Source organism: Leucoraja erinacea, chromosome 33, assembly GCF_028641065.1.
Source record: "Leucoraja erinacea ecotype New England chromosome 33, Leri_hhj_1, whole genome shotgun sequence".
NCBI lineage: Eukaryota > Metazoa > Chordata > Chondrichthyes > Rajiformes > Rajidae > Leucoraja > Leucoraja erinaceus.
The window spans coordinates 20497404-20510145 of record NC_073409.1 but is presented as its reverse complement, the minus strand read 5'-3'; the positions used below and the strand labels follow the sequence as shown (position 1 = coordinate 20510145).

The 12742-nt window shown below is 48.3% G+C and overlaps 1 protein-coding gene across 1 annotated transcript; it reads right to left on the bottom strand.

Annotated features, from left to right (window-relative positions):
• Positions 1-7287: 7287 nt before the first annotated feature.
• Positions 7288-12534, bottom strand: LOC129712805 (UDP-glucuronosyltransferase 2C1-like). The gene is made up of 2 exons (XM_055661541.1): positions 12427-12534; positions 7288-9274 (listed from the first exon to the last, which is right to left on the bottom strand). Exon 2 carries the CDS (start codon positions 9250-9252, stop codon positions 7648-7650), a length of 1605 nt encoding a protein of 534 aa, XP_055517516.1. The 5' UTR covers positions 9253-9274; positions 12427-12534; the 3' UTR covers positions 7288-7647.
• Between the last annotated feature and the right edge of the window lie 208 nt (positions 12535-12742).

Genomic DNA, 12742 nt, shown 5'->3' with positions numbered 1-12742 from the left:
GGGGGAAATCGAGAACCAGAAGGAATAGGTTTAAGGTGAAGGGGAAAAGATTTGATAGGAATCTGAGTGGTAACTTTTTCCACACTAACGGTGGTGGGTGTATGGAATGAGCTGCCAGAGGAGGTAGTTGAGGCAGGTACAACAACAGCATTTTAATGACATTAAACATAAAGAAGCAATTAGGCAGAGACATAGATAAAACAGGTTTAGAGGGACATGGGCCAAATAGAGGCAGGTGGGACGTGTAAATGGGACATGTTGGCCGGTGTGGGCAAGTTGGGCCGAAGGGCCTGTTTCCACGATGTATGACTGTGACTTACTTGATCCGCTGTAATTCCACACGTGAATAGAGAGCAGGATGTGTGTTGTGTATCAGGGAGTTGTGCATCCCAGTCCATGTGTCAAGGGGCATCAAAATCTAGACAATGCACCTCATCATAGAGCAGTCAATTCCAGCAAATCATAACAGAAAACAAGTTCAGAAACAATATATTATGGTCATGTTACAGGGACGACACAGTGGCACAGCGGTAGAGTTGCAGCGCATACAGCCAGGTCCAACCCTGACTACGAGCACCATCTGCACGGAATTTGTACGTTCTCCCTGTGACCGCATGGGTTTTCTCTGGGTGCTCCAGTTTCCTCCCACACTCCAAAGACGTACAGGTTTATAGAAACATAGAAGCATAGAAACTAGATGCAGGAGTAGGCCATTCGTCCCTTTGAGCCTGCACCGCCATTCAATATGATCATGGCTGATCATCCAACTCAGTATCCTGTACCTGCCTTCTCTCCATGCCCCCTGATACCTTTAGCCACAAGGGCCACATCTGACTCCCTCTTAAATATAGCCAATGAACTGGCCTCAACTACCTTCTGTGGCAGAGAATTCCACAGATTCACCACTCTCTGTGTGAAAAACATTTTCTTCATCTCGGTCCTAAAAGATTTCCCCCTTATTGTTAAACTGTGACCCCTTGTTCTGGACTTCCCCAACAGCGGGAACAATCTTCCTGCATCTAGCCCGTGCAACCCCTTAAGAATTTTGTAGGTTAATTGGCTTGTGTAAATTGCTCCTTGTGTGTAAGATTGAACTGGTGAATGGGTGATGCTGGTCAGCATGGACTCAGTGGACCGAAGGGCCTGTTTCCGCCTTGTGCCTCTAAAACAAACTAGATGGAATATAGTAACTCAGTGGTTCAGGCAGCATCTCAGGAGAAAACGGATGGGTGATGTTTCGAGTCGGTACCCTTCTTCAGACTTCTGAGGGGTCCAGACCCGAAACGTCACCCATTATTTCTCTGCTGAGCTGCTGGCTGACCCGATGAGTTACCCCAGCACTTTGTGTCTATGGTTGGTATAAACCAGCATCTGCAGTTCCTTATTGCCACTCTGGTATTAGCTGATCTGTTGGGATTAGCATGCAAAGCAACACTGCTCACTGTCCCTTGATACAGGTAACATGAAAAATAAATCACATCCAAATACAGAATTTGCCTGAGGTGCTTTTTCATGCCAAAGGGTTATTTGTCAGTCGGATTTTATTGGACTGCAACATTATTGTGCAACTTTGCAGGTGCCAGAATCCTGGCGCCATTTGTGTACTGCTCAGGTGAGGTCTGCTCAGGTGAGGTCTGCTCAGGTGAGGTCTGCTCAGGTGAGGTCTGCTCAGGTGAGGTCTGCTCAGGTGAGGTCTGCTCAGGTGAGGTCTGCTCAGGTGAGGTCTGCTCAGGTGAGGTCTGCTGTATTATATCCATTGATGCTGCCTCACCCGCTGAGTTTCTACAGCTTTTTCATCCACCTTCTGCTGTATCCTATTACCTGGTCGTATGCCAAACAAAGTATTTGACCGCACCTAGGTGCGTGTGACAATAATAAATGTGACATTAAGTACCATTAAATCGAATGAATCATTGAATGAATACACCAAACGTGACTCGGCTGACAGCTCACCACAGCCGCTGTGTTTATCAGTGTAATTAACCAGACACAGATGGTAATTTGTTTCTGACTGGCCAGTACAAATTAACTTGACGGCTTTCCTTATTTGTGGCCGTTTAATTCCAGGATGATGAATATTAAAGTTGTTCAGGCGTGGTTACTCTCCCCCCACCAATATATCTCCCTTTGTTGTGAACACCTGGATAAAGGCTGGAAGGTCTGTAATATTACAGTGCTCACGATTTGCCGTTTTCATCGTAGAGAAACAGCCAAGCAATTCCTGTTTGCGTGTTTGACTGGGCCGAGTGGAGCGGGGCGTAGTGGAGCAGGGCCGAGTGGAGCGGGGCCGGGGGGTGAGCGGGTGGAGCGGGACTGCAGCTGTGGGCAACGTCAGCTGCAGCAGAGTTGGGGACGGTCTGCTCCCTCCGCCCACCCAGATCACTGACACGGCACCCCGACCTCTTCCTCCCAGACGGCCTGGGGTCCGCGAGTGTGCAACCAGTCCGGATGCTGGGCCAGAAGGGCCCGCTGTGCTGCCAGCCATAGTAAATGCTTACCTGCAGTTCATCGCGTGTACTCCAGTTGGAGTAGCGCGGCAACAGTATGGGTCACGTGTTCTCGACTGCGTGCAACCTCCCTATAGACACAAAATGCTGGAATAACACAGTAGGACAGGCAGCATAACCATATAACCATATAGCATCTCTGGAGAAAAGGAACAGGTGACGTTCCGGGTCGAGACCCTTCTTCAGACCTGGTCACCTATTCATTTCCTCCAGAGATGCTGCCTGTCCCTCTGAGTTACTCCAGCATTTTGTGCCTTTCTTCGGTGTAAACCAGCATCTGCAGTTCCTTCTTACAGGATCTTTCTAAATGTTTGGCCCAGTTAGAATATTGGATTCTGCTCAGAACAACAAGCTAGTTTGTTAGAAAACGTTGTGGGGAGGAGAGGGGAGGAGGATGGAAGACATCCACAGATGATCAGGAGTGTAAGTAAGTAAGAATTTAAACATTGGAAAGTGAGAGGGTGTGTTGCAGAGACGTCAGGTGTCGGGTGGAGTTGTGGCTTTTAATGTGTAGGAAAGAACTGCAGGCAGAGCCGGATTTACGTATAAATTTCACAAGCTTAAGCTTAGGGCCTCGAGATCTAGGGGGGCCTCGGCAGGGACGGATTTACCTATAGGCTACGTAGGCTGAAGCCTATGGCTTCAAAATCTAGGGGGCCTCCAGCCAAGGTGTTTTTCCCAGAGTTTAAAAAATCCAGAGAAAAAAAAAATTGGAGCGCTATCAGCGTTTCCACTTTGACGGAAATTACCCGTATCTCCACCCCCACTGTGCTCTCTCCACCACCCTCGCCTCGCCTTTGTCAACCAGCTGTCATTGTCCCTTACTTACCAAAACAAAAGTGAGTGCGGAGAGAGACTTGTCTGGAGGTTAAACAAGGAGCCGGGCAGAGACCAACTGCATTCAACCTGTGGTTCCAAAGTCCAATACCGCCACCTCAACGTTGGGGGGGTGTTGGCATGTCGGCAAAGACAATGTTCTCCTGGTGTGGTTACATCGAGCAGTATCAGTCGACGGTGAGGCAATTCCTTGCATCAGGTCTGAGCTTGGGGAGGGGAAATGGGCAGCATGGAAGGAGGCCATGAGAGTAGAGTGACTGGTGGACAGAGCAGGGTAATGGACGTATGAAGCCAGCTTCATCACCCCCCTCCCCCTCCCCACTTCCCCTCCTCATTCCCCCCCCTTCTCCCATCCCCCACTCCCCCCCATCCCTCTCTGCCCCCCCACCCCAATCTATCCCCCCTCCTACTATCTCCCCCCCACTGCGTTTCTCTCCACCCCCCACTCTCCACCCCCACTCTCCGCTCCTCCCCCCACTCTCTTTCACTACTCCCTCTGCCCCCCACTCTCTTCCCCCCACTCTCTACCCCCCCCCCACTCTCTCACCCCACTCCATCTCCCCCCACTGCGTTCTCTCCACCCCCCCTCCCAACTCTCTCTCCCCCCACTCTCTTCCTACCCCACACACTCCCCCCCCCCCCCCACTCCACCCCTCTCCCTCTCTCCCCCACTCTCTCATCCCCCCACTCTCTCTCCCCCCCCCAACTTCCTCCCCCCACTCTCTTCCCCCCCACTCCCCTTCCACCCCCCAACTCTCTCCCCCCACCACCCCGGTTCCTCTTCCCCCACCCACAAGGATTGATTCTGCACACGCCAGCATTTCAACTCCAAATAAATATCTGATAATATTCTATTCACCCACCAGGTTATTGTTGCTGCTTGCCTCATTTTGAAACCAAAACCTCAGCTCCCTCACCCTACCCCCTTACTGACCGTTCCACCCCACACACCCTCTGGGAACTAATCCCATCAAATCCCTTCACATTCTCCCCCCCCCCCCCATAGCTCCCTCAGCTGATACGGTGCCCTCTGCCTAGAGATCTGCTCATTGCCCCACCCCCCTTCTTCAGTGCCTCCAATGTGTTGGTCCCAATGGGAAACACCTCTTTCTCGCCTGAAGGTGTTGTGGATGGTTGCATCACGATCAAGGCATTAATGGAAACTTGATAGGTGCCCTCTTGAATCTTGGCGGCTGTGTTACATCACTTACCCAATCCAGATTTTAAAGGTGTGGCCGTTGTACACAAATCAAACCCTTGACTGACCCCGTCCCCCGCCTTTACCCCTGTAGCACTTTATATATCTAACCTGGTAGCCCAACAAGTAGAATTTTTATAGTTAAGAGTCAAAGAACTATAGAGACAGCTCTTCAGCACACTCAGTTTTAGTTATACTCAATGTCCCAGCTAATGAAGGCAAGCATACCACATACAGAGAAGACATGCTGTATTTGTAAACTAAACCCTCTGTCAATTACCCCTCTCTCTCTCTCTCTCTCTCTCTCTCGCTCTCTCTCTCTCTCTCTCTCTCTCTCTCTCTCTCTCTCTCTCTCTCTCTCTCTCTCTCTCTCTCTCTCTCTCTCCTCGCTCTCTCTCTCTCTCTCGCTCTCTCGCTCTCGCTCTCGCTCTCGCTCTCGCTCTCTCGCTCTCTCGCTCTCTCGCTCTCTCGCTCTCTCGCTCTCTCTCTCTCCCTCCCTCCCCGTACAGGTTAACTAACGAAAGAATAACTTCCTTTTCTTAAAACATCAAGAAAATCAGATATACTTTAATTGTTCCACAGAATTACTTTTTACTGCTTTATTAGAAATATATATATTTTGTACATCAGGGAGTGGCATTACATGGAGTCCAATCATATAATGTAGCAAAGACTCAAATTGCTAGAGTAATGCCCCTGTCCCACTTAGGAAACCTGAACGGAAACCTCTGGAGACTTTGCGCCTCACCCAAGGTTTCCGTGCATTTCCCGGAGGTTGCAGGTGGTTGCCGGAGGTGGCAGGCAGTGGAAGCAGGTAGGGAGACTGACAAAAACCTCCGGGAACCGCACGGAAACCTTGCGTGGGGCACAAAGTCTCCAGAGGTTTCCGTTCAGGTTTCCTAAGTGAGACGGGGGCCATAACTGAACCGATCAAATAACATCTATGGAGAACATGGATAGGTGACTTTTTGGGCCGGGCCACTTCTTCAGACAGAAGAATGGTCCCAACCTGATTTTGGTTTAGTTTAGGTTAGAGATTCAATGCAGAAACAGGCCATTCGGCCCACTGAGTCCGTGCTGACCAGCGATCACATCCACTAGCACTACCCTACACACTCGGGACAAGTTACAATCTTTACCGAAGCCAATTACCCTACAAACCTGTACGCCTTTGGAGTGTGTGAGGAATCCGGAGCACCCAGGAAAAACTCACGGTGGTCCTGGGGGAATGGACAAACTCCATACAGGCAGCACCTGTAGTCAGGATTGAACCCAGGTCTCTGGTGCTGAAAGGCAGCAACTCTACCACTGCGACACTGTACCACCATGATTCTGAAGGGTTCAGACAGAAGAGTCCCAACCCAAAACATCACCTATCCATGTTCTCCAGAGATGATTCAGGATGCACGGTGGCATAGTGGTTGTGTTGCTGCCTTACAGCACCTGACTGTATGGAGTCTGTGTGGAGTTTTTATGTTCTCCCTGTGCTCCTGTTTCCTCCCACACTCCAAAGACTTACAGGTTTGAAGGTTAATTGGCATCTGTAATTTGTCCCTATCGTGCGTAGGGTAGTGCTGGTGTGTTGGGGTTTCTGGTCGGTGTGGACTTGGTGGGTGGATGGGCCTGTTTCACATTGTATCTCTAAAGTTTAAAGATGCTGCCAGACCCACTGAGTTACCCCAGCACTTTGTGTCTTTTTTAATAAACCATCATCAGCAGTTCCTGTTTTCCATGCAAGGTAGCCTTTTAGCCTGGGCTCTTGTGAAGCACTCAGACGTGCTGAAGGATTGAACATCATTTGATCTGCCAGACCGCAGAACCACTGCAAGTCCTGCTCCGCCGCCAACACAAAGACTACTCTCCTGCTAATGTGATGCTTCTGGCTGGGCTCCAGTCCAATGCACACATAACGTTGCCCAGGATTACTGATCAGATGGTAGAGCTGTAAAAGTGAAACATTACCCATGCGGGGGAGTGACTCCATGACACCAGGAGGATAACATAGAAACATACATAGTAAATAGGTGCAGGAGTAGAGGCCTTTCTGCCCTTCGAGCCTGCACCGCCATTCAATATGATCATGGCTGATTATCCAAATCAGTATCCCGTACCTTCCTTCTCTCCATACCCCCTGATCCCTTTTGCCACAAGGGCCACATCTAACTCCCTCTTAAATATAGCCAATGAACAGGCCTCAACTACCTTCTGTGGCAGAGAGTTCCAGAGATTCACCACTCTCTGTGTGAAAAATGTTTTTTTCATCTCGGTCCTAAAGGATTTCTCCTCTATCCTCAAACTGTGACCCCTTGCCCTGGACTTCCCCAACATCGGGAACAATCTTCCTGCATCTAGCCTGTCCAACCCCTTAAGAATTTTGTAAGTTTCAATAAGATCCCCCCTCAATCTCCTAAATTCCAGCGAGTACAAGCCGAGTCTATCCAGTCTTTCTTCATATGAAAGTCCTGACATCCCAGGAATCAGTCTGGTGAACGTTCTCTGTACTCATAACGAGTGTGAAATAGTGGCAAGCAACTAGGGCAAGCAAACTCCAACAGTTGGTGAGAATGGTTGGGGACATGCTGATCTTCCGAAGCCTTCGAACGAAGTATAGGCGTTGGTGTGTTTGCCTTGCCATTGCTAGTCCAGGACAAGTTGCTGATGATGTTTACTTCGAGGGAGTTAAGCTTTCAACCATTTTTACTTCTGCGCAGTCAAGACGTGTGCACCGCTTCGCTTCCTGAAGTTGATCACTATCTCCTTTGCTTTGCTGTGTGTAATCATAAGTTGCTTCATAAATGTATGGGAGAATTTGCATAAAGTATGATTTCCATGAGTTAAGTAGTTCATTGCCCGGAAAGTCCTTTAATTGTATTCAGACGTTTATACATTTAGATTATTGTCACGTGTACTAAGCTACAGTGAAAAACATTTTTGATGTGTGCCATAAATTTCCTGTGTATTTCTCTACAAAACGATAATATTTGACTGACATAACTTAAAATGTTATGCGAAATTCATGATTTCCAGTAAGTATTAATGACAGAACCAATATCCTTTAATTAAGAGAATTAAAAAAGACCAGCTCACAAAACAGAAAGGGTCATCTCACTCAGTCTTTTGCTTTTTGCTACAAACAATACGACAAAGTTTCTTCAGTGTTCCAACCACCAACACAGTGAGCAGGAGTAACACAGACAACAGAAAGATCATCACATCTACACAATAGTAAGCGTACCAGGGGAGTCGGTGAGATTCTGAGCGCAAATGCCCCGCTCCTTTGTGTCGGGCAACGTACTCAACCCAGAAAACGGCTCTCTCCATTGGCGACTCTGGCTGGTCCCGATGGAGAGCGGAGAGTCTCTTCATGGTGTCCCCATAAGATGCGTCGTTTATCACCTCGTTGAGTGCCTGCAACAGATCTGTGGAGTGCATCGTTGCAACATTGATCACTTTTGCTGCTCCTCGGGATTTGAGTTTGACTACATTGTCAAACTGGTCAAAGATCAGAGGCATGCCGATCACTGGCACCCCATGGTAGATGGCTTCATAAATCCCATTGGTGCCTCCGTGTGAAACAAAGACTCGTGTGTTGGGGTGACCCAGCAGGTCGTTCTGAGGGATCCATTTTGCCAGCAGTGTATTATTCCCTATATTGGGAGGGGTCTCACCATCATATTTCCAGATAACCTTCTGGGGGATTTGAGATAATGCTTCTGCTATTTTCATTGTAATCTCCATTGGTAAAGAGCGGACAAAGGTCCCCAATGACATTACAACAAGTCCATGTTTACCTGAGCTTTGGACAAACTCCTCAAACTCTGCTGCCAGAGGCCGTGCTGGTTTACACTGGAAGCCTCCGATGTACACAATGTTTGGCATGGTGGGTCTTGGGAATTCAAACACAAAATCCATCCTCATCAGCCACACATCAGCTCTGAGGAGAATCGACTTGATGTCCGTGTCTGGTCCCAGATACCGATGGCAAAGATCATTGTAAAAGCGGAAAATGAGAAGTTCTGCAATGGAATAATGAATCAGACTTTGGATGGCGTTTTGTGTTCTTTGGAGAAAGGACATTTTGTCGGTCAGTTGCGAGCTGGAGATCGGGACATAGGAAGGTGGTGACGGGGCAAAGAGGAAATGTGCTTCCCCGCTATCCAGCAATCGGACATTATACACCAGCGGAAGTTTTAAGTAATATGCAAGCATGGGACCATCGGCGAATAGAGGGTCTGTAAGCATTAAGTCAAAATTTGCCTCTTTGAGTTGGTTTAACAAAGTTTTGTTTTCGAATGTAGCAGTAATGTAGTCATTCATTAACTTATGGCAGCTCTGCATAAAAGCAAACATTTCAAACTGGAATTCTAAAATGCCTCTGAAGGTCCACCCATTCTGTGCAATTCGCAGTGTGTTATTTAGAATTATTCCCACCACGTCGATCTGCGCAGTGGTTCCTTGCACTTGAATGACAATGGATTTGTACAAGTCAGGTCTCTCTGTGATGTGCCAAGCCCCTGCTTTGTATAGCACAGTGATGTTGTGTCCGTGAAGCTTCAGTTCTTCGATTAGAATCCTCATGTTGATCCAGTGACTTCCAGCAATGGGGACGACTAATATATTCGCTGCCTGGTTAATGGGACAATACAGAGTGATGATAGTGCCAAGGACCAAGAGCACCAGTATTCTGCTCTTCCATCCAGAACCCCCCATACTGAGGAGACGTATGTAGATCCTGTTCAAGAAATGAAAATAAAGTTTAGTTAAACATAAATATTGTATGGATATAACTGTGCAGAAGCCATGATCAAATTAGTCCTGTGGAATGAGCTGGAGAAATGTTTTATGCCATAGAAGGCTGTGTAGAGCAAGGCAGTGGATATATTTAAGGCAGAGATAGACCGATTCTTGATTAGTATGGGTGCCAGTGGTTATGGGGAGATGGCAGGAGAATGGGGCTAGGAGGCAGACATAGATCAGCCATGATTGAATAACGGAGTAGACTTGATGGGCTGAATGGCATAATTCTGCTCCAATCACTTATGATTGATTATAATTGCATTCTTTCATCATCAACCACGACTGCAACGTGTGATTAAGGACCTTGGACCTTGGAGTTGTAAATCCCAGCACAGTGCATCAATGGGCACCAACATCTAGCAGAGTCTCTGGCATAGAGCTGCACATTTTAGCTTGTAACTAAAACCAAGTTGGGGAGCCAGAGGGGCTCGAATGGCAACACACTGGCTGAGGAGGAAGCAGTATCTTGAAATTATAAAGAGGAGAACATACCACAGGTCCACCACTGGCATCTGGCATCCCTGGTTCCATAATTCTTTCTGGATTATCAATTATTTGCCGGACCAACAGAGACCACGGCCTCCAACGGTGCCGGAATGTTGCGCCTAGGCAGCTGAGGAGCCGAGATATCGACCTAAAATCAGCCTTGGAAGTCGGCTATGGTAACCATATCTTTGATGGGAACGAATCTGCTGGCTCCGGCCGGGCTGCAGTTCCAAAGTCCCGGCTACAGGGGGGCAAATTCAACCTGCCAATCGGCCGGTTGTACGGATGAGGTCGAGAGTGGCCACCTAGGCACCACGTTTTTTTTTTGGGGGGGGGGGGGGGGGTTATTTTTGAGCACAAATTTTCATAATATTAGTCGGGGTGAAAGATGTGAAGACCACCAGTTGCTGGAATTTTAGGCTAAAAAAGCCTGTGAAAGCAAGGTAGAACAAGAGGCAACTGAAGGTGGAAAAACTGAGTGCCCAAGTGAACAGCAGACATTTGGAGCTCGGGGCCTGGCAGACAAATTGATCGGGAAGCCAACAGCCTGCTCGCTGCATTTCACCACTTGAGAGGCATAACTACTCCTTGGGTTTATTTCCATTTTTTTCGCAAGACCTGTACAGTGTGAAAAAACCCATTCAGATTTGGGTTACCGAATTCACATATGTCACTGGCAGTTAAATTTTCGGTCACGTGATTAAGACTAACCTGCTGGGATTTGCTGTCATTATGGTGGTGAACAGAACTATGCTCCTATACCCTACCGACACCCCACTTCCCTTCCCTCGCCGCACGGAAGGGAGAGGCTCCAGTGGAGAGGTTGCCTTTTGTTCATTACTTAAATGTGCTGTAATGATTTCCATTATTTAAGTCTAGCGTGCTTTTAACTTATTTAATTATTTTCTTGTAGTTAAAAATTATATATTCTGTGTAGGAAGGAAGTGCAGATGCTGGTTTACACCGAAGATAGCCACAATACTTTATTATCCAAATATGTTTTGCAATATATTGAATTTCATTTGCCAAGTCAGTCATGCAAATAAAAAGCAGTAGAACACACAAAATTAATTTTAACATAAACATCCATCACAGTGACTCATCCTCATTCCTCACTATGATGGAAGGCGAAAGTTCAAATCTCTTCTCTTCTTTGCTCTCCTGTGGTCGGGGGCCTCGAGCCCTCCGTTGACGGGACGATCTTGACTTCCGTAGCCGACAGTGTTTGGGCCCTCCGCGTCGGGGGGATGTCAGCTCCCCCGCGCCGTTGATCGAACCCCGCGTCGGGGTTGGTCGAGCCTCCGGACCCGGCCTCTCCTGAGACGGCGAGCTCTCGATGTAAAGCCCGTAGACGATTCCTTGGGACGATTCCAGGCAAGGGGTCGACTCCGATGTTAAGTCCACGCCCTGCGGTGGGGCTCAAGGTCAGTCCGAGGTGGCCTCCAGCTCCATCGATGGTCGGCCGCAGAGTGTCTGGAGATACGATCCTGAAAATAATCGCACCTCCGGCAAGGGAAGTAACTGAAAAAAAGTTTCTCCCTCACACTCCCCCGACATAAAACAAACCGGAGAACATTTACGCAGACTTTTTAAACGCACTAAACATTTTTTTTAATACAAAAAAACAGACAGACTGTTGGCGGGGCTACCAATCGTGCTGACTGTTGGCTAGGGTCAGGTCAGGTTTCCGTAGCCAGACACAAAAAGCTGGGGTAACTCAGCGTGCAAGACAACATCTCTGGAGGAAAGGAATAGGTGACGCTTCGGGTCGAGACCCTTTCTTCAGACTGAGAGTCAGGGTGAGGGAAGCTAGAAGTATGGGAATGTATGGGTCCTTTGCGGACAGGTGGGACTAGTGTAGATGGGGCATCTTGGTCGGTATGGGCAAGTTGGGTCGAAGGGTCTGTTTCCACGCGGTATGACTCGATGACATAAACCAAAGTGCCTGCAAAAAGCTCTTAAATAATGCCGTCTGTTCATAACTTAACCCCGGGGGAGCAAACAAAACAAATGTATGTAATTCGGCCGGAGTTGCAACATGGGCCAGAAGCCGAATGAAGAAGCGCAAGGTGTACATACACAGCGTTGTGAAAAGCAGAGCTGGAGTAGTTAATCGTAGGCGCGCCTCTAACATTAATCTGTGCTTCTCGTGTTTATAGCCCAAGTTGGTATAAACATGTTTTTATAATGCAAAAACTTTGCTGCAAATGTTCGTGGCGAGTTGTAATCCTGACGCTGTGTCCAGTGACATTGGATTTGATGTGGAAGACGTTGACACGCAAGGGTTGGACGCGGGGGACTATTTGCTGCCCCTTATAGAGATGATGTGAGGCGCTCATTACTGCCCACAGCCTTAACAGGACTGCCCACCCCAGTGTACTAGCGACTGGAAACCAGTGATCTCTGCTCTGGAAACTAGACAGCCGTGCCAAGCCCCTCGCTCCTCCCCCCCCCCCCCCCCCCCACCACACCACCACCACCCACCCATACTACTTGTAAACATGTTTAAACGCAGCATTTTAATGCACGTGCCCCCGGCTGAATTTAAAAGATTGCAAGTAATTTGAACATTTTGTCAACGACATGCAGCTTTTCACTTACTTCTCAAGCTGAAATGGAGCGTTGGGGAAGGTCCAATCTGTCCAGATATCGACCGGACCTCAACGGAATTCAATTCTGACCGAATCTCCGAGGAGCTGAGCGTCGGTGGTTGGCCAGAAGGCGTGTTCTCATCTCAGTTCGCTCAGGAGTTTCCTCCTTCACACGGCGTTACAACACGAAGCGCTGGAAGAACTCAGTGGGTCAGGAAGCACCTGAGGGGGGAACGGACAGACGACGTTTCGGGTCGGGACCCTTCTTCAAACTGATTGTAGAAAGCTAGAAATGAGAGGTGGATGCGGGGCAAAGCCTGGTAAAT

What these genes read in the sequence shown, in the direction of transcription:
- LOC129712805 (XM_055661541.1), bottom strand. Translation starts at nt 9,252, where the DNA reads ATGGGGGGTTCTGGATGGAAGAGCAGAATACTGGTGCTCTTGGTCCTT.